Source organism: Montipora foliosa, chromosome 6 (assembly GCF_036669935.1).
Source record: "Montipora foliosa isolate CH-2021 chromosome 6, ASM3666993v2, whole genome shotgun sequence".
Classification (NCBI taxonomy): domain Eukaryota; kingdom Metazoa; phylum Cnidaria; class Anthozoa; order Scleractinia; family Acroporidae; genus Montipora; species Montipora foliosa.
The window spans coordinates 42,211,693-42,234,192 of record NC_090874.1 but is presented as its reverse complement, the minus strand read 5'-3'; the positions used below and the strand labels follow the sequence as shown (position 1 = coordinate 42,234,192).

At 38.5% G+C, this 22,500-nt stretch overlaps 1 protein-coding gene across 2 annotated transcripts in view; it reads left to right on the top strand.

Moving 5' to 3' along the window:
• Positions 1–4,090: 4,090 nt before the first annotated feature.
• LOC138007408 (CCR4-NOT transcription complex subunit 2-like) overlaps positions 4,091–22,500 on the top strand; it is a 25,964-nt gene continuing 7,554 nt past the window's right edge. The window contains exons 1-17 of one of the 2 annotated variants that reach the window (XM_068854293.1): positions 4,091–4,204; positions 5,621–5,703; positions 6,442–6,485; positions 7,989–8,128; positions 10,087–10,180; positions 10,625–10,692; positions 11,629–11,777; positions 12,414–12,551; positions 13,782–13,883; positions 14,490–14,568; positions 15,707–15,758; positions 15,963–16,016; positions 16,554–16,820; positions 18,560–18,606; positions 19,788–19,824; positions 20,445–20,502; positions 22,025–22,101. In XM_068854293.1, the coding sequence (XP_068710394.1) occupies positions 5,657–5,703; positions 6,442–6,485; positions 7,989–8,128; positions 10,087–10,180; positions 10,625–10,692; positions 11,629–11,777; positions 12,414–12,551; positions 13,782–13,883; positions 14,490–14,568; positions 15,707–15,758; positions 15,963–16,016; positions 16,554–16,820; positions 18,560–18,606; positions 19,788–19,824; positions 20,445–20,502; positions 22,025–22,101 (1,453 nt within the window). In that variant the 5' untranslated portion in view covers positions 4,091–4,204; positions 5,621–5,656. The remainder of the gene's footprint in view (positions 4,205–5,620; positions 5,704–6,441; positions 6,486–7,988; positions 8,129–10,086; positions 10,181–10,624; positions 10,693–11,628; positions 11,778–12,413; positions 12,552–13,781; positions 13,884–14,489; positions 14,569–15,706; positions 15,759–15,962; positions 16,017–16,553; positions 16,821–18,559; positions 18,607–19,787; positions 19,825–20,444; positions 20,503–22,024; positions 22,102–22,500) is intronic. The other variant, XM_068854294.1, reaches the window with a different exon arrangement.

Genomic DNA, 22,500 nt, shown 5'->3' with positions numbered 1-22,500 from the left:
TCTTCGGTTTAGCCAGCGATATGTCAGTTCCTTCTCAGGAACAGCTTCAGAAACACGATCACTTTACATGGCTTCTGATAGGATGCGGAAAAAAATTAAAGATTATGCGGAAATTTTTGGCCATATTATGCGGAAACATGCGTTGATTATGCGGAAATTACACCGGATTATGCGGAAACTTAAACAAGTTATAAAACTAATAATTAGGCCCGTCCAATGTATTTACATGCTTACGGTAAATCCGTAATCGAAATTGCAACCAACACAATCGCATTTGTGACTGAATTTTTGCCCTTTGTGATTAAATTACATGGAGGAGTCATCAATTTGCGACCAGCTTTCACCGTTGAAATAAAAGGGTTAGCAGTTGGGATTTTCCCGCAACTTTTGGTAAAATAAATAAAGCGATAAAAAATTATTTTGTTTCTCATCATGAATTTTGTTTCAATTTGGAGATAATGGAGCAAAATTGTAATACCTTTGGAGCGCGATCCATTCCCTCGATCATTGACTTAAAGTGCGTTTGATTCACCGTATTCCGGAATAAGAATACGTGAAGTGATTAATTCAAATGGTATGTCTGGCGTTTTGAAGCAACAAGGATAATAAAGATATGTTTAAAATAGCATTTTAGCAGGTGTTCGACATTTTTAATGTGAATCTCCGTAAAAACGAAGGATTTCTAACTTGTATTCCATGTAATCCTATTCCGGAATACGGTCAATCGAACGCGCCCTTAGTTTCTTATCAGCTACGTCATTTGCTGAAGTGTAAGTGTTTCTCGTCCAATGGAAAGCATTGTAGGAATAAAAACTAGTGTCCAGGCTCATTGGTGAAAAAATGCGCGGAAACTGCTGACGATCTTTCTTACGAACTTTCATCTTGCGAACGAAATGGTGTGTTTTCTTCAATGTTCAGGAAAATAAGCTTTTCAAAACAGTCAATTTCTTCGGCTTTTATGTTTTTGAGGATGTTAAGGAGCTGCTTTATCACTAATATCAGATATTTCTCCTGTTTTTTGCGGAAAATATCGGAATTATGCGGAGGATGCGGATTTCAGTGAATTATGCGGATCCGCATCGCCGCATCCTGTCAGATGCCATGAAGTCTTTATGATGTTGTCCTTAACGCATTTAGCTCAATGTAAGATATTTATGACTTTCGATTTGCTGGCTTACTATCTCCAATTCTTCCAGCTATTAAGAACCAGTGATTTTCATTGTCTCGAAACTTCTGTCCTTCGACTTCTTGGGGCCTTGCCCAACATAAAAAGCAAAAAGCAAGGTGACACACGCTAACACTAACCCGGTTTCACTGGCGACAAATGTCTGATTGGTCGAAGCCTTGCCATGTGACTTCAATAGATCAAATTAAACATGGCTTCCATTAGATAAATCGGGTTTTCGATGCGGCCATCTTGAATTGTGATCAGATGCTTGACCGGGAGAGGGTTGGTGCACTCCCTCAGCAAATATTTCCTCGCCCCAATCTTCCACAGTTACCAAATCTAAGATGGTGGCCTAATACGAAAATGAGCACTCGCGCGCCCAAAATACGCAACATGTTCTCTACCTTGAATTGACGATTATCATTAATTGTTAATTTGCTTTCAATTTACTATCATCGTTATTTCAGAACACTGTATCCCAGGACTTGTGGTAGCAAATAAAAAGAAAAAAAGTAAAAAGTAGCCCCTGGACAGGATTTGAACCCGGAGCACCCACTTCGAAGGAACTGTTTTTATCGACTTAACCACTAAAGATCAACTGACTAAAAATTCCACATAAACTAAATTCCAAATAAACTAAATTTCAAAATGGCGCAGCGATGTTATATGTGCTGGCTACGCGGTACGCGGTACGCCGTGACATTCCTCGTTCTTAAAGCGTCAAAGCCTACGTAATTCCACAGACAAGAGACTGTGGAACTGTGGACTCGGAAGAACGTTATATAAACAAATGATTTCAGAATGGCACAGCAATGTTATTTGTGCAGGCTACAAGGTACGCGGTACGCTGTGATAGCACTCGTTTACTGATTAAGTCTAAGCGCTCGTTTCAGTATTAGGCCTAAGCACTCTTTTAAAATTTTAGCTTTCATTTCACGGTTCGGGTAACTAGAATTTTTAACGAGATCGTGTGAAGAATATAGCACTCGTTTCCTGATTAACCCTAAGCGTTCGTTTCAGAAATTAGGCGTAAGAACTCTTTACAAATTTAAGATTTCAACTTCGCTTTTTAACACGATCGTGTGATGAATATAGCACTCGTTTACTGATTAAGCCTAAGCACTCGTTTGAAATTTTAGCTTTCATTTTACGGTTCAGTTAGGGTTAGGGTACACTAGAATTTTAATTTTCCACGTACCGCGTAGCCAGCCACTTAAGATACTTTGCCATCTTGACTTTAATTCTTTCCGCGTACCGCGTACCGCGTAGCCAGCTTGTAAAGATACTTCGCCATGTTGACTTTAATTATTTCTGCGTACCGCGTACCGCGTAGCCAGCTTGTAAAGATACTTCGGCATGTTGACTTTAATTATTTCTGCGTACCGCGTACCGCGTAGCCAGCTTGTAAAGATACTTCGCCATCTTGACTTTAATTCTTTCCGCGTACGGCGTAGCCAGCTTCTTAAGATACTCGATGTAGCGGGGTATTCTGCAGTTACTCTGGTTTCACTACAACGTCTCCCAGATCGTGAGGTTTTGACTGCATACTGCTAGTCCCCATCTTCGGGCAATGAGACTGCCACAAATGAACACATAGAGATGAACGCAAAATACCTGATTGCTTCAGGTTCCACAGTGAGGATACCCGATGGGGTCTCAATCCCGGCATCCCGTCCAAACGTTTCCATCAATCCCATACCACGGACGCTTTATCAACAAATTCTTCCGCTTTCGGCTCTTGTGGAACTAGAAAAGAAAAGTTATAATTTGTGGTATTTTGTCATGAACGGGCCGTTCTTTGCAAAAGACCACTGATGATAGCGCGGGCAAACCTCTGCGGATAGGCCGTGCAAAAAGAGAATGTTTGTATTGTTAAGGTTATGATAGTTTCAGACGGTTGTGACATTTTTGTCGCAACACTTGGTTCATAACCAGGTCAAACCGCAGATTTGGACCCCTCGGTCCAGATCCGCTGGCGGATATGGACCCCCTTTCGTGGATTTGGACCCATCCCCCCCCCCCCCCCCCCGGAAAATAAGCGGGTTTTTTTCATCAAGGTAATAAAATTTCTTTAGTTGTAAAAATCGTACTGAAAGTCAAGTCTACCGGTAACTTTGCTTTTTCTCCTTATTGAAAATTAATACGAGAATTCATGACTGAGATAGTTTGGTTATAAAAAAGGAAAAATCGTCTGAAGCCTTGTAATAAAGTAAACTTCTAACAATTCGTTTTCCAACGAAGTAGTGTTGCTTCAAAAAGTGGCGCCTCGATCCTTTGCGATCTTTGTGAAAGCGCCGCTCATTCAAACTACTAAATGGAAAAAAAACAGAACTATGAAAGAAACAACGCTTTACGAAGTTTTAAATAATTAATAATTAAATAAGCTGTATAATGAGGGGGTCCAAATGCGCTTTGTACCGGGGAGTTCAAATCCGTTAGGACACCGGGGGCCCGTTTCTCGAAAGTCCCGAAAACGTTTCGGGCCCGAAAAGCCATTTTTAAAACTGCCAACCACTTGTTTTGAAAAGCCGATCTTTTAACATGTTTTCAAGGTAAATAAAAGAAAAATGACTGAGAAGTTTGACCACTTAAATCCTTTCCGTTCTTGAGATACAACGGGAATTGTGTCACCCGAAAATGGTCCGTAAAGTTTCGGGACTTTCGAGAAACGGGCCCCGGCCGGCGCCAGAAAAACCAACTCTACACGATAAAATATGACTACAACCTTTTTTACGACGATGTCCCTTAATTTAAGGGTTAAGCTCTTCCTGTACCCTTGGATGCATCTTTTTTCCGATGGGTATTTAATAAACTATACTGAAATAAAGAAAATAGTTCTTGTTTTTGTGATAGCGCCCGGAAACCGTCAAAAGCGAACCTGGCTATGAGCCCGTCGTTGGACAGCGTAGTTAAACACATTACGCATGTGTTCATTTAGAACACGAACACAACTTTTAAAATAGATGAAAATTGTAGGCAAAATTGGCAAGAAAAATAGCATACGGAAGTTGATTCTGTCATTCTTAATTCAGTCAGGTAACTCTAGAAGTGTGTTTTGAACCGTAAGACTTATTACAGTCAGTAAATACTTAGTTAGTTACGTGGTGCGATGGTTTAAATTTGGTTATAATCTTAGCTTCCCTTGTTTGGAAGGTTTTGGGACTTATTAGACTTGGATTTCCATCCCATGCATCCCATAAAAGATAGACAATAGTTTTTATCTGAAGAAGGGAAAGGTGTACTGGTAGATTCAGCAACAGAGAAAAGTCACAAGCTTCAGTTGCGCGTGGGAACTTTTATTCATGCTAAAATAAAAAACGTACATCAACCTCAATAATAATATTGTCTGATGATGTACAATTGTCTCAATTACGATTTACTATCATTATCGCCATTCCTCATTTCTCTGCACGTCACTGCTTTTTATTTTGGGGTTTAATTTGTTTTATTTAATTTATAAAACAACAGATGTTTTAAAGATATACTCATAGACCATTACTCATTACACTTGTACTTTTATTGTGAGGACCAGTAATTGAATTTGTTAGACCTACATGTAGCAGGGCTTGGGGTTGCCAGAAGAGGCGCTCAGTTGAAGCTGCAATCGGCAGACATTCCTTTAAAATGAAGAATTATTGCAACTTGAGCTGTCAGCTTTTGAAGAGGATTCTTGCAAGCCATGACCAGCAATATGATTTGTTGGTGGTTGCTATTAGATTTTGCTCCATTCGCAAGCTAAGAGGCACTGTATAAGAAAATCATTGCCTTTATTAGTTAATTGTTTGATATATTTTGTTTTATAACACCGAAGATAATTATTTTGTTAAAGCACTCTGACCCTGTTTACCAGAATAGACGAGTTCACGCTCTTGAGTGCATCATGGGTAATCAGGGCAAGATGGAGAGAATTTCAAAGGTTTTCGTGAAGTTCAAAACAGAAGATATGCGCGCAAAGGTGCGGCAGAATAAAGTTGGAGAGAATGGCTTTTGTAGAAATTTGTTTTATTAAACAAAGTTTCTGCCATACATTTCCTGTAATTCCAAAGGCAAAAAATTACAGAGAATGTCTGGAGACCAAAAATCAATATTAAAGGAATTCTAAAGAAGAGATACCAACTCTAGTTCATCTCAGTTGTGAACTTGAACTTATTAGTTTGGTTTATGAAGGCGAAAGTCTAGAAAAGTGGAGTCAAGGACAGTTTATTTGCTTTGAATTTCTATGCAAACCTTTGAATTTCTTGTTATGTTGCCCTGATTATCCATGATTTAATCAAGAATGTGAACTGGTCTATACTCTAATACTGGACCCTAAGCATCCTCGAGAATTATTAAGTACATTGTACATGTAACTGTTTATAATGTATGGGTTGCAATAAAATGTCATTGTTATTGTCATACTGGAATGTAGAAATACAGAGTTTATGTTTTTAAAAAGAAGTGTTTATCTGACAGGAACCAGCATTTAGCTTGTCATAGTTCTGTATATACATGGCTCATCATCGTCCTCTCGGTGATCCACTGTCAGGAATAAACCAGTAAGTAACATGACTTCATTTTCATAACAGTGGCACTTATGTCCATGATGAGAATACTAAGCACTTTAACCCATTGACTCCTGGGAGTGACAATTAATAGATTTTACTCTGTCTAATGCCAGACGATTTTTAATCGTGAATGGGAAGCAGTTTAGGAGTCAATGGGTTAATTAAGGAGGCTTGAAAGGGTTTTTCTCTTGTAACATTGGGTTTCCAATGGGAAAGAATTATAACACCAGATGTTGATTCTTTTAGGACCAGTACTTTTGTCAAGCAATTTTATAAGAGTGTCTGTGAATCCCCAACTGTTGCCATGGCAATGCTACAGCTCTGCTAAAAGACCCTCTAAAATTCAGATTTTAGAAAATATCTCAAAAACATACTTGGTAACCTTAGTATTTTTAAAATCAAATTTCTAAAACCCAATTGAATTCTCTTCTTTTATACATAGTATATAGATGATTTCCAATATTATTACATGTAATAGTAATAACTGTTATTATTGGAGACTCAGAGGACAAATTAACTCAAATCAATTCAAATTAACTCAAAATTAATGTTGGTTTTTGATGAGAGGGGAAGCTGGAGTATTTGGAGCAGAGTATGTAACAATCAAATTCAACCCTCATTTTAAGACAAGTTTGCGAATTGATCCTGGGTCACAATAATATTGTGGAAAGCAAGTGCTGTCACTAAATGCACCAACCTTTCTTATGATAAGTTTTCTTTTCTTTTTAGATATACCTTTCCTCCTCGAAAGGGTCAACAAGAACTTTCTCCAGGTAAATGAGGTCGACATGTAGGGTGCTTATCGAAGTGTGTTTTAGAATTGATGATCAGAAATGTCATGTACACTGTATCTGAACTGCAGAATGGAAATGAAAGCAGTTGCCAAGAAGCCTAAAAAATCCCGGCTTGAACAGCTTGTTTATTATTAATGAGGGTGTTTACTATTTGTTTGGAAATTCCAATTTGGGTAATCATTGCATAATGGCAAGCGATTTTCCAAACATGCTGACAAATAGAACAAATATTGTGTACAGTTACCATACTGTATCCAAACAGTGAAATCATGTTTAGGTCCTTAAAAAGGGATTGGAAACTGGATTATTATTATTATTATTATTATTATTATTATTATTATTATTATCATTATGATTATTATTATTATTATTATTATTATTATTATTACTATTACTATTATTATTATTATTATTATTATTATTGTTAAATGGAAAGGAAAATGTTCAGTTTGTTTTTAATGCTCTCACCATTAAATAATTCTACTTGGAATTTTCAGAAAATTTGGTTACATGATAAAGCACCCTTAGTGTACATTTGTAAATAAATCAATAAAGCACTAGCCTCAATAGAAAGTCATATTATGGTCTGCTCACACAGGCCCAACAGTATGGAAACTTCAGTAGCTATGAAGACTGTCTATAGGCAGTAACATCTCTCCCAATAAATGCCTTAGCCAAGCAGGAGAGAATATCAACTGAAACAATGTAGGTTTTCAAGACAAGATAAAACCAAGGAACTTTCTGTGCACCAGAATAAATAAGTAAAAGTAAAATAAATTAAGTTTATAGTGGAAGCTTTTATAGTGGAAGCTTTTATAGTGGAAGCTTTAGGGAGTCAGGGTGGCTTAGTGGTTATCTATCGGGCCTCCCACCACTGCGAGCCGAGGTTCAATTCTGGCCTCGGCCAGCATGTGGGCTGAGTTTCAGTCAATCTCAACCTGACTCGAGGGTTTTTCTCCGGGTACTCCGGGTACTTCGTCAATATCGACTCACAGCTAATTAACATCTAGCTGTGGTGCTGTGCTTCGACAGCAAACATGGACTGTATAGCGGCAGCCAGAGGCGCCTTTGTATGCTTTCAGCCCGATGTCGTGAGCCGTGCCCTTCGCAATTCAGTCCTCAACTGCAAGTAAGGGTGATTAGCACTAGCAATATTTATATTTATATTTATATTTAAGTGCACTAAGCTATCAAGCTAGTTCACAGGCACCCCACTTTTGATAATCTGAAAGTAACGATTCAAACTGATTCAACATGATTAAGATTACCCCAACTGGCAGGAGGCAACCAGTTAGCTATTTACAAAGTGTGGTAGAGTTGAATCCGGGACAACCGGAAACAAATCCAAACCAGAGGTTAGAGCGGGATTTGAACCCAGGGGAACTGCATGCAAACCCAACACCATAACCACTGGACCACACCACCTCCAGTAGAGTAGAGTTTTTAGCATGATGGTCAATTCAATCACACACTTTCTTTTAGGTGGTAGAAAAAACATGGCAGCTATTGGTTCTATGAGGAAAAAGCTGACAGGCTTCAGTGAGGAGGGAGATGATGACTATGGGTCAGCTGGAATGTATTTCAATCCTTCAATGTTTCCTCCACACCGACCTGACAAGGAGGTAAATACTGTAGTTTTGGTGTCTCTTGTTTGTTTCTAGTGAGTACATGTACATGTAGTTGTTGGGGTTAGGGGACATATTGGGAGTAAAAACTGAATGTAAGTATTACGAAGTGTACTTCACATCTGAAAGAACTACTGTATGTACACATGTATTAGTTTCTATCTATCAACCTTCGGTACTAGTGAATAATGTTTCCATCATTTGCTAGTTTGGTTTAATATTAGTAAGTAAGAAAGTAAGTAAGTAAACCTTTTTATTTATTGAGGATAGCACTTACAGTAATAGTCAGGCCTTCTGATAGGGTGCGATTAAAAAATGCAAATTACGCGATTTTTTCAGGGCAGATTGTGCGATTAGAAAGGCAAATTATGCGATAAATAATGTAAATTATGCGATTTTTTTCTCAGCAATTTTAAGCTTGTTTTATAAGGTTTCAGGTTAAGAAAAACACTTTTTTTGCTGCCCTAAAGACATTTTGAACACAAAGGAACAGTAATTATGTATCTCGATCGACATATCGACATTAGTTGGGATAAATAAAAATAATGAAGTCTTCTGCACTACCGGTGCACTACGTTAAAAGTTGAAAGGACACAGCTAACATGCCAAATGAATGATCAAGGTGCTCGTCAACCACGAACTTCCGAAGATGGTCAATCACAATAGGGCCATACCCCCATTTATACGAGAGAAAATAAGCCGCGGCTTTCTCTGGCCGCAGCTTACAGAAGTCTCGAATGTTCACCCCGTATAAATGGTACAAAATCTACGTTCACGTCTTTTTCAAGCCGCGGCTTATATTGACCTGGGAATATATATTCGTATAAATAGTTCCTTTTGCGTATTTTGTACACCGTGGCCAGAGCCAGCCGCGGCTTATTTTCTCTCGTATAAAAGGCCCTAATACACCCTGCGAGCAGAGCCTCCTTTTGTCTTTTTCTTTACTGAAATCGAGCAAGCAAAAGAAAGGCTCTGCTAGCAGGGTGGCCCTAATATTGCACGACGAGAAAAACATCAGTCCATCGTCCACGTGGAGCGTACGTGGCCTGTGAGGTACTTTCTTGCTCGATCGTGAGCTGTCAGATTGGGCAGAAGGTGGGAACTTCCTTCGTCGAAGAAAAAGCGAGCGTTTCCACAACAAACTTATCCATGAGTAAGTTTTTATCAGTTTTCAACGAAAGAAACTACACTTTGCCGAAAAACCTACAACTTCGCTTATTTTTCACAAATCTCTTTTATAAGAGAAGGCAACTGTGTCATTTCAGTGGTGTGTATATAAGGGCGTGTTTGTGTTGCACCAATAGAAGGAGACTCGTACCAGGTCCCCGACATGAAAATTAGGCCTTGAACTTCGAATGTTTACGAAATCGAAGGTGACAAAGGTTTTTTAGCCTTTTTCCAAGATAAATCATCTTAAAAATGGCGTATTTATGCAGGAATTTCTAAGAAACGTGTTGAGTTATGTTTCATTTTATGAATTTTGTGCGTCTTTTTGTGAATTATGCGATTTTTCGTGAATTGTGCGATCGGATGCGATTTGAGGTCGATTGTGCGAAATCGCACCATCGCGTAATATCAGAAGGCCTGAATAGTGTTACACCACTAAAAAAACTTGTAGTCCTCAGAATTCAGACCAGATCACAATACCAGGAACTCTGTGTCCTTGTCTTTCTGAATAGTATGGAATCTTAATCATCCCTCAGAGTTTCCAAACCAGGGTTGTGAGACAGGACCAACGGTAATTAGTTCTTATCTCAGAAGATTTGTCTGAAAGTCTAACCATTTGCGGATGTAATTACAAACTTAAGGCATCACTTTCATCTCAGTTATTTGAGACCCCCAGTGTTGGTCCAGTCGGACTTGAACTCACAACCTCCCACACATCAGTCCGATGCCCTTCCAAGTGAGCCAACTGGTTGGTGGTTGAATATTCACTTCCTTGATATTTCTTGCAGCCTCACCTTGGTAGTCTGTATGGGACCCCATCAGGGATGCAATCACCAGGTCCCCATCAGTCCAATTTTTACAGCTCTGGACTTCCTGGGTCAGGTACATAGTATCAAAGGAAAGAAAAAAAGAAATGGATCACTAAGTTCTATATTCCTCATAGCTGGACATCAAGATTAAGTATTATTTGGTACAATGTCAAGTCACTAGCTCAGTGTACTTAACTTGCAAAGAAAGCTACTGAAGACAAATGAGTTATAAATCAGTATACACTCTGAACAGACTGAAAAATGTTAAATGTTGTGGTCAGGAAAACTGTGGATATTATTCTATTTCAATAATAAATCCACCCATTTGACAGTTTCTTGTACATTGCTGGGTATTACTCAGATGGCATGTAGATGTACAGTACACTTTTGATCATTAGTATTACCTTGTTTAAGAGCATTCAGTATACAATGAAGTAGTGAATCAGGACAGGAATTATTCCAAAACCAAACTGTAAGCTCTCTGGGGTGATAGTCAGGTGTTTTCTTTTATTCTAAGGGCTTCCGCCAAATGTTAATTCCATGCAAGTTCCACCAAGTGCTCCGAGAGGACTGTCATCGGCACAGGTAGAATTACTGCAAACTTTGATGTAGTGAAATTAAAGTGGTATAATGATGCTTTTTTTCTTCATATTTTGAAAGTGTGTTTGCTTAACACATACCTAGCAAAATTTTGAACTTTGATTTTTAGCCAAAGTCTGTTTAATTTGAGTGTAAGTTTTGGATTTCATGGTCTGCCATTACGAGTTCACGTTCAAAACTGACTGAGTGGACCTCAGAGGGTTGGATCTAGGGAAAAGTTATGTCATTCACTCAATAGCTTAAAATTTCAGCATGTAAACACAGCTTATTATGTACGCAAAACACAAGTTTAAAAATCTGAAAGCCCGAGACTCCCATGCTGCATATTAATTCAGTCGCGTACAAATTCATTGCATTGTTAAACTAGTGAGTCTTTGATGCCATTTCCTCATTGATCCAGCTCTCTCAAGATTTTAAAGTTAGTGATGGCAGACCATTACATAGAAAAATTCAAAGTTTCATTTTGAAATTAAGGTTTAATATGTGGGCCACTTAGAGTTTAGTTAGCATAGTTTTGAAATCCAAAGAAATAGAAAGATTTGATTTTTTGATCATAGCACCACTTTAAGTTAAACTTTGTAGAGCTGATGTGGAAGGAAGAGTAGGTGTGGACTGTGTTTGTCTAACCAACACAGAGAAATAAAAATATTAATGTTTGCTACACTTTCCATTTCCTTAAGTTTCCCATATTTTTTATTGTTGGTTGGTTGATGAAATAAACATTTAATGGTAGTTCATTTAATCAGAATGAAGAATTCTGGTAATACTGTAGTGTATTTACAGAAACATGATCCACAAAATTGTTGTCTCTCATTGCATGTGCAAATCGAGCGTGAAGCACTGAACATTGTTAACTATATCTATAAAAATGTCATTGTTTCTGTACATCCCAAATTTGACTTTTCCACTTTGTGCACATAGTTTGGTAGAAGCCTGTCACATCCAGGGCCCACCCATTCTACAACATCCATGTCAGGTAGTGTTTCAACTCCTGGAGTGCCAAGCATTCCGTCAAGTCTTCATAATATGGCAGGATCACAGGGTGGAAACTTGTCTTCGCAATCAGCTAGGTGAATTTTAGTTACAATCTTTAGTTAACTCTATTTCTCATTTAAATTTGCAATTTATTTGCTCAGTGTGTGTGACTGGTAGAAATATTGGTGCTCTCAAATTAACAAATTGATGCCAGTGTTTTTAGTCTGTCGTATTGTTGATGATAAAGTAATATAGTTGTTGTGGATCCATGACTCGAATGTGATAAAAATGGTGATCAAAAATGTTCATAGCTTAGGACAATTGAGCCATTTTGAGATAGGAACATTCTTCAGTAAACGTCTCAACTTTCTCGCCCTGAGGGTTAACTCTGCAAAACTAAAATTAAGCAGGTTAAAGTCCTGCAACTCCTCCATTTTCATACTTTCAGCTTTGCATAAATTACAATTGATTTTTATGTGTCTGTACATTTATTGATGATAAAAGGTAGCCAATCAGCTTGAGAGAAATTGCTCAGTTATTGTTAAATCCTATTTTAAGGGTTATTATTTTTCTTTAGAAATTGTGGAACCTGTATTCAGACTCACACTTGGATCATGTCTTTTTATCTGGCAGGCATAATCAGTCTGATTGTTGTAATTAATAATTATTGTAACTTTGACTCAATTTTTACTGACTGAACTAGTGTACATGTCATGTCTGTACCGTTACAGCCGTGGAATTTTGTCTATGGGTCCAAGAGCTGTGATGGGGCAAATGCCCCCTGGTTCAGGCCATCTCGGTAGCCCAAGTGGACTCAACAATCTACCAAAGACCAGCAGAGCAATATCACTACCCTCATCGTTATCAAGGTGAGGTAATATCAAATTTATCTGCAGTGTTGGTATATGGACAGGCAATCAAGAGAGAGTACATATTATTTTTACTGAAATATGGTACACTTACTGTCATAACATAGCAAGGAAATTTATACCATTTAAAGTCTGCATCCACACACATGCTTGGTAAGCTATCTGTGTGTGCTGATGATGTACTGTAACTTGACGCGTGCCTTGCTTTTTCTTTTGCTAAAACTGCATTGTCATTACTATCAACAATAATACGAAAAGTGTATCAGAGTGTTTATTGAGTTACAGTGTACGATGCTAGAAGTACGTGTATGGAGGTCGTAATGGATTCCAGGAGCTACTGTACATGTTGTAACATGTACAGTTTTTTTTGTTAAATACACTGTAAGAGGAGATTATTCTTTGCGTTGGTTGTGACAGGCCATTTGAACCTTCTTGTGCAAATTATCCAGACATACAAAGCTGGTTGACTACTACTTAGCATACACATGTCTTGTGGGAGATGTATAGGCTGGAATGTCATGAATTCATGTTAAACAATGACAAAATTGAATGAAAAGTTTAAAAACAATGAAGGAACTGCTGCAGCTGTATGCTAAGAATAAGTAAATGTTAAATAACTATTGAAGAGAGAGTTTAACAAAGAGGTGAACTAAACTTGGAAGTGATGGTCAACTAAACTAACAACTTTTTATGAATTGAGTTGACTTTTCTTTTCAGTGTTGGTTCGAGGTCCTTAATTTAATTTAATTTAAATTTGCACTGGTACATTCTCATAATGCCAACACTCTTCTTGACATCAGTCTGGTTCCATACGTTGTACGTCTCTGAGGTTGTTCTCTTATATTTCATTTGATGTACTTCATTATTGTAATGTGTCCCATCTTGTAAATGGGTGTATAGGACCTGTCTGAGATCCCTTGTTCTTTAACAATAATTGTAGGATATCACAAACCTATGCAATGCTCAATAAGTGCAGGGAAAACACATGTATGCTGTTTTCTAGTAGCCCTTGATATTACAGCCTATCCTAGCCTGTCATTGTAAGTTCCCTGATCATTGACATGTCCGATCCTATTGTACTATTTAGCCTCCTTGTACACATACTGGGGTATGTATTCCCCAGAAGGCTTAAAACCTTAATCTTGTTACACCAGAAGTAAACATGACCTTAAGTCCCACAAGTACATTTATTCATCTTGTTCCCTTGTTTATGTCCCTCATAACATTTAGCGGCACATCCAGAAGCTCACCTGTCCCCGCAATCGGAATGACACCACCGCAGGCACCCCAGCAGCAACAAATGCATCAACCAAGAGGCTTTAACCTTGGGGGGTATGTCCTGATCAGAATGAAAACTTGAAGGGTTGATGCATGATTGAATTGGAAGAAAACACTTTCTTCTTTGTGTAGTGGACCATTGTTATATTCCTCATAACATTTAGCGGGACATCCTGAAGCTCACCTGTCCCCCGATCGGACAGGTGTCTTTACATAATGATGCTTTTCAATTTGGAATAGAGACTTTGATAATTATTATTTGGATAGTTTTCTTCATTGTGCATTTATTGTAGCATTTGAAGAGATGTTGACAAGCCTTGGAAATTTTCAAGAAATCTATCTGACCTGGTGAAACAGAAACAGCTCAATATTTAATTCAAACTTCTGAGTTGCAATAAGGAAACATATTAGATAAGAGAATAATTATGCTAGCCACACCTTCTAGGAGTTGCTCTCTTTGAATGTTGTCATTGTTCCGTATGCCAATATTACATACATGTACTGTCCAAAGGAAGTGCATTGCACTGTAGATTGACTTGCTAACAAACTTGCATCCAGAGACCAGCAATGGTCTTTGCAGTTAAACTAGGCAAGAAAGAGCATGCAGAAAAAGATCTGTTGACAGAGGTAACTTTTTGCTGTCATTATTGATTGTGGTAGTTCTAGCACAAGTTCTGTTCCTGGTCCTATGTCAAGTTTTGGTTTGTCCAGAAGTCAGTCCACCGGTGGATCTTCACAGGTACATGTTAACCCATTGTCTCCTGGGGGTTCCTCACTGACAAGTAAAATCGTCTGGCGTTAGACAGATTAAAAGTATGGTCAGTTTAGGCCGGTTCAGGGGTGCTAGGGTTAATTACATCATTATAATGAATCCAATTCAATAGAAAGAAGCAAATTGCCAAGGTGGCAGTTGCAGTCAGCAGATTTGTTGTGTTTCCACATGTACCTTGAGGCTCTTTCAAACTTGATATAATTATATTTTTGTGGTTCATCTTTTTCCTGGTTCAAAATTTTTAAAACCAGTTCAATTTTGATTTTCCTTTGATTCAGGTTATGGGAATGAATAATTATTAGACAAAGAAAAATCAAAATTAAACTGCAATTGTGGTTTGATACATTATAAACCAAGGAGAGATTAATTTGAACCACAACAGATACAGTCATCTCAAGGTTATTTAGCCAAGCATGAGTGCCAAACTAATTGCCCAGGGAGACTACAAATCAACTGAAATAAGGACAAATCAAATCAAACGTTGGTTTTTGAGGAGAGGGGAAAACTGGAGTACCTGGGAAAAAACCTCAGACCAGAGAGTATGGAACCAACAAACTCAATCCACATATACATGTAGTGTCGAATCCAGGAATCGATCTCGGGCCACATTGCTGGAAGGCAAGTGCGCTCACCACTGTGCCAGCCCTGTAGTTTATCTGAGATTCCTGAAAAACCAATTAAAATATCAAAAACCCCTGGCACAATTTGTTTGCTTACCATTTCCTGAATGATATATAGTCATATTTGTTTGAATATCCATAGTAATGCAAGGGCTATTACCGTTAATTTGGCACAGCTAACATAACAGTACTTGGTCAGTTTTACAATGTGCACAATGAACATGTAAGAAAAATCTTGCATCTTTTTATAATCATTGCACTTAGCTGGAAAATCTTAGCCATAGTTGTTTTTTTATAGACACCTGACACTCAGGTTTCTCAAAAAAAGTACCAGTACTCAAATTGTATTACAAAACTTTCAACTGAAGGGTAACAGCAACCTTAATGTTGCCAATATGTCTGTTAATGTGCAAGTGCAGTAATCCAGTGATGTAGTAATATTATACCCAGTTTAATCTTTAAACACTGACACTTTTATTTTGCAGGGTGTTGGTGGCACTGGTCTTCCTCTTTTCGCTGGGGCATTCGCACCTTCTGGTAGGAATTTTGACAATATTCTCAGGGCCTTGGACAAATTATCCTCTTTGATTTTTGTTGTGTTTTCTGGTTATTTTGCCACAACAATTACATGTATGAGAGAGAAATAAGGTAACAGAGGTTTCAACCCCTTAAAAATGTCCAATAATACTACCTTATCACGAACGTTATCAATTTTACATAACTCATATACTTTGCTTTCAGGTGCTCCAGATTCACCCAAATCGCTTCGGCATATCTTCTCTGGAGCCGGGCAAGGTACGCTGTCGAAGAATTAAATTACTAGTTCGTTTAACATAGCCAAAAAGAAAACATTAGGGTTGACAGTTTCGAGATCTGTCAGCCATCATTGTCAAAACAAGGTATGTTTGGGAACCCTTATACTAACAATGTCGCATTTCTGATTGGTCAATGACAAATGTATAAATACGTTTTAGAGTGCAAAAGAGATTATAGAGGGTAATAGGGAAGTTGCTATGGAAACAAAGCGATGGACTTATTTTATTGAGTATACAATAAACTTGCTTATGTATTTCGTGATTTATAGTCACTGGGGATGTTTTGAACGTTCTGAAATGGCACTTGCCCATGTGGCTTGTGCAATTTTGAGAACTTTCGAAACATCCCTTGTGTCCATTAATCATCAAATGCACTCGCGTTCATGCGATTTCCTATACATATTGAGACTTAAAATTTTCAGGCACAGAATCAAATCACATCCATGGAGAAGTATTAATCATATGCGTGGTTCTAAATTTTACAAACTTTATTTTAAATTTCTTTATTACCATACAGGTCTTTCTGATGCATCACCTGGTAGTTCCAGTGGCTTAGATCTTTCAGAGTTTCCTGCGCTAGCAAACCGGAGCCGCCTAGAAAGCCTGAATCGTGTTGAGGGTGTGGGACGATTGGAGAGCATTGGTGGAGTAAGTGCACCTCCTAGTAGTCTAGCAAGTAGGCCCAGCTATGGTGTGGTATCTAAACCTGCAGAGCCTCCACCGGATTTCTCCATCCATAATGAAGATTTTCCAGCTCTTCCAGGCTCAAATACTTTCAAGTCAGGTACTTGGTTTTCTGCAATTTATTGCATACGTGTACTTTTTCAATGATGCAATAGCTATGATCAAACACCCACCTGTCAAGAACTCTGAAGGGGATTCGTTGGAGTAGGTTTTGTCTTTGTTTTTAAATGTTATCCATATTTTGTGCATAAGGGAGGGGAAACAAAGATACGGGTAGTATTTTTTTTATGTTGGCTTTTAGTAGTCTGCTTAAAAACTACTTTTTTTGGCAGAAATTAACCACTAATTTACTGGGTTTATTTGCTGGAAAGGCAGATTTACTGTACATGACTGTCATGATATACCGGTATTGCATGATTTTGATAGTGCTGATTCGCTGTTTTTCCTCACCATTGATTGAGAAGCATATTTAGTTTGTGGAAAGTGCTATTCACCTTACATGTGTTATAAAAGAAGGCCAAGTTTTCATCAGGCAATTAGCCAGTATCAAAAATATCATAATACTCTTTGTTTGTCCCTCCAAAGTGAAGAGAGAATCGAAATCAGATTGAAGTAGTTCATAAAGGTGACTTAGAAGAAGTGAGTCCAAGACAGATGAAATGTTATCAGGAAGGTCATTTATGTAAATAAGAAAAAGTAGAGGCCCCAAGACAGACCCTTGGGGGACACCTGAGGTGACACTGCATACCTCAGATTGATACCCACCAACCACAGTAGATTGTGTACGATCAGAAAGAAAAGACTTAATCCAAGTTAGAGTCTGACCACATATGCCACCGTAAGAGGCAAGCTTGAGAAGGAGTCTTTGACATGGAAAAGAATCAATAGCCTTTGAGAAATTGAGAAGGTTGAGATCAGTCTGCAACTTATGATCAAAGTTTGAATTAAGGTCGTGAAAGGTGAGAATCAATTGAGATTTGCATGATATTGAAAGGCCTTTGCGGAAACCATGTTGAAGAGGTGAAAGCAGTCAGTTGAGTGCTTTTCCAGCTGAGTTATAACGATGGAACATAATGTGCTCAAGAGTTTTACAGAGAACACAAGTCAATGAGATTGGTCGGTCGGTAATTTGAGGGGTTTGAGCGAGATCCCTTCTTGAAAACCAGTGAGACTAAGGCATGCTTCCAGTCAAGAGGCAATTGGCCGGTATCAAGAGAAGACTGATAAATTACCTGAAGGACTGGGGAGATGACATGACTATCGTAGATATCTTGAGTAAGCAGAGAGGAATTTGGTCTGGGCCAGAGGGTTTAAGGGTTGAGGGGTTAAGAGTTGACAACAGTTTTGAACTACAGTGCATACCCTGTGCATCTTTCCGTTTTGACTTAACATACGTCAGAATCTCTCAGGGTTTTCAGTCATTGTCAGATAATATGGAGGAAATGTAGTTATTTCTAGCATGATTTATACGTTATTTAGTTAGACGCCTAAAGTTCTTAAAGTTAGTCCATGCCTCTGCAGTCTTCTTTTGTTTAGCAAGATTATAGATTCGATGTTTGTTCCTAACCATACGCCTGAGGTTCCTATCAAACCAAGGATTTGAGTTGGAAGACTTAATAATCTTCATTGGAAGTGCTTTGTTGCATTCCTCATCATCATTTCTTTAAAAGCAACCCACAGTTGTTCTTCCGACGGCAAGTTTATGATAACGGAGGAGAATAACAGACTGGTTGATGCTTTTTATTCGTGAATCATGATCTTTCTTCACCTGTATAGATAAGCTTTCGTTTGACCTTTTTAGTCATCTATCGTATGGACAATCTTATTTTTTCTTTACAGAAAACAACACAGAAAGTTCTACAGCTCAGGACTCTTCCAAACAACAAGTATGATGTGGAGATATTATTCGCTCTCATTTGAAAACGTAGCTGTTTATCCTGGTTTGACATAGAAACAAGCAAAACAAAAGATCTGAGGAGAATAGAATTAACAATATTCAGTGTTCGTGCTACTCCACGAAGTCCTTGAAAAGCCCTGAAATTTCATTTTGGACTTAATACTTGGTGGGAAACTGCTTGAAAACTCCTTGAACTTTTGCTTGGGTGAAAATTGTTGAGACTTTATCATGCTAAGTTAAACAGACATTTCAAAAATTGCGCCCAAATTTGACTACTGGAGAAAGATTAAATGCAAAAATTATAATGCTTGTTCGTGCACTCTAGGCTTTTTCAGCAAAGAAAACACTGAAACACGATGTATGGCATAGAAATCTTTTTACAAACACTCTTTGGAAACTCGATTTCTGGTTGTTGAAAACTCCTTGAAAACCCCAGGAATTTTATATACTAAACCCAGCACGAACCCTGATTATTACAATAGGCCATTTTCGAATTTTCACGGCTGGTGTTAATAATTATCACGTCAACTCGTTTCTCTGCGACGACACAATAGGCCAGTTTCGTATTCTAACGGTTGGACTGGATCTAGCATAAAATCGAGGCTAATGCGGGCAAAGTAATTTGCATTTGAAAAGATTTGCCCGCATTAGCCTCCATTTCATGCTAGATCCAGTCCAACCGTTAGAATACGAAACTGGCCTTCGCATAGAAACGAGTTGACGTGATAATTATTAACAGGGACTTTACTGAAAGGTCTCAAAATCTCTTTCGGCCCAAAGGTCAATTTGTGAAACGAAGGTCTATCTGACTAGACCTAGAGCCTCTTGTTTAAAAACTGTCATACATTTTGTATTCGGTGTTGAAACGTCTGGTACCAAAGATACAGAGAATGTTTTAGTGCCCGAAAAGTTTCAAGAAACGCAGTCAAGGGTTGAGAACCAATCCAACCTTATGCTTTTTTTGAGAAGTAAAATGGCGGAGGGTTTTTTTGCGTCCGGTTACTCAAGTTTTCTTCCCTTTGCAAAAACTGGTCCAACTGAAAACTGGGATACCTTTGACAGGGTCAATCTCCGGTACTGTCGGTCCTATAAATTAATGACAATAGTGCTGGTGGAAACTATTGCGATCACCTTGTTTAAGTACATGTCTTGCGTTTTTTTTTTCTTCAGACCATGAACACAAGCTCTAGTATATTTCCTGGAACAGGTAAAAATTTGTTAATTTCTTTGGGAAGGTTATAGCTGTTATTACAGTTGAGCCCACGTCTCAGCGGTCATAGGTTCAGAAGGCGTGAGAACGACGCTTTGGGGTAAAAAACAAGAATTTTTTATCGAAAATTTTGAAATTTCTTGATTCTGTTTCCTTCGCCGTTTTTTGAGCAATGTGAGGTTTGTCTGGCCTGATTTTATCGTGGAAAGTATGGCAAGGCACTGTATACCATATGGATGTGGTAACTGTAGTTTCTCATCTGAGACAAACATAAATTCTGGATAGGAACTCGTTGTTTTTTTCGTATTTCGTCCCCCTAAATCTCTTACTATTCATTTCATATCTGATCAAATGTTGAACCGAAAGCCTCGCTTCCGCGCCCTCTGAGACGAACACCGCTGAAACGTGGGTTCAACTGTAATAACAGCCATTAGTGCGTAATTAGACGAAGTAAGCCGAATAAAGTTTGTTTGTTGCTGCGGCTGCTCAGCCAATTCTGAGAGCCGTTGAGATACAAACTGTATTAAACTGTCTGTTTCTACCTACTTACTAAAAAAGGAATACGTCTTATTTTAGTTTTCATTGATTATGTTTTTGTGTCGGTTGTGAATTTTCAGATCTCAGAGGCGGCGCATCGTATGAGCAAGCGTTAAAGGATGTTGCTAAAGACGCAAGGTATTCCTCTTCTAAGAGAACCGTGTGTTTACTTTCCATCTACTGCTTTGCATTTCGTTACTTTGTATTGTTATATGGCTCTGTCTCACAAGGACTAGGAACTATCAAATTCACGAATTTGATTGGCTGAAATCGATATTGACTGCGGTCTAGATTTTCCCATTTAGGCCGTTAATGTTTTGCGGTGAAAAAGTTGCAAACTAAAATGCAAAAATATTGAGTATTTTCTTCTACCAATATTGATTTATAAAAGTGCCAAAAAGCGTGATGAGAAAAAAAGGTTCAGGAGGACAAGCAAACTTTGGCAGAATTAAGTTCAGCTCATCGCCACTCATCGCTGTCCACAAGCAAAATGTCAGTTAGTACAAACCAGTTACATTGAACGGATTAAATTGTTCTTGTTTGCCATGTAATAGACATCTTATTAACCGAGCTTAGTCAGTCTGTATGGGAAAATCTTGACCACGGTCGTGTGTACAGACCTCACTCTCGGTCTGTACTCACGACCTCGGTCAAGATTCTCTCATACAGACCTCCTGCTCGGTAAATAAGAGCTAATTAAAACCGGGTCTATGACATGAAATTTAGCAAAATTAAGGGAATTGGAACTTGCAACCAAATCAAGTGAAACGTAGAAATAACTACTTGAAACATTGCAGGAAGGATTGAGTAAAACAGCGAACGCCAAAGGAGGCAGAGATGGGCAAAATTGAAGAAGATTAAAATGGATTACAATTGCGGTTTTTGGAAACTGTTCAGTCTAACAGCTTTTCAAAGTTTAGTTGTGTTGTTTGTAACTTTGTGTTTTGTTATTGTAAAGAAACGTCTGGGTTTACGTTAGGTTGAATGGCGACTAATTGATAAAACTGCACGGCATCAAATGCACTGCCTTGACACAGCGCCTTTAAGTTTCTAATGGACGTCATATCCTGGGCAGCCTGTTCGAAACTTGGTTGGCACCAACTATCGCTAAAAACCATGACAACCTAGGAATTTTGATACTGACGTAGCCAATAGTTAGCGGGAACCAGGCTCCTGGCAACTTTTCTTTGCCCTGCGTGGTGTGTTCCAAAAAGGCAATCGCGTGGTACTTACGCTTGTATGCCGCGAGTTAATCCCGATGTTCACGATTTGATGCTCTCCGTTCAAACATGTTCATTTCCGGTGTGAAATTATTCTGATTGAGGAAATGGACAGGAACAATAACAAGTTTTGTCTTAAAATTGTGTTTAGCCCTTTGCGCAAGGAGTTGGTTCTATCGGAACATAATGGCGTTCACTCTTCACCAGGGCCCGGTGGTTCAAAAGCCGATTAACGCTAATCCCAGGTTAAAAATTAACCAAGGAGGTTATTTCTCAACTCCCAAATGCTGTTCAACGCTGATATTCGACAAAACTTTACATTGGAAGAAGTCAATCTTGAAAACGTGGAACAAAAGTTCACGCTAATCCTCGATTGGATTAAGTTAACCGGCTTTCGAACAACTGGGCCCTAGGATTTATGCTTGCTTTTTTTTTCTAAGATTTTCAGCGGTAGAGTCAAAGTCGAACTCGTCAAACCACAAACAAACACCGAGAGGAATTCAGACGTCACCGTCAGGTAATCATGGGTGGAAAATTTAACCAAGCATTCAATTGCAGCATTTGACACAAAGAGCAATGGGCCAGTTTCGTATTCTCACAGCTGGACTGGATCTAGCATGAAATGGAGGCTAATTAATTTGCATTTTAAAAGATTTGCCCGCATTAGCCTCCATTTCATGCTAGATCCAGTCCAGCCGTGAGAATCCGAAAATGGTCTATTTGTTAGATGGTTGGGGTTTTCCAGGTGACGTAATAAGCTAAAACAGGAGTCCATCGCCCGGGTTTTGGATTCGTGGCTAAATCGGAACGAAGAGATCCTTGTTCAGTTGGGGAATGCGGGTGACTTTAAAATCCTTTTGATTGTGTTTCCATCATAGACTAGTAATATCAATTTTATTTTAACCTGTGTACAGCC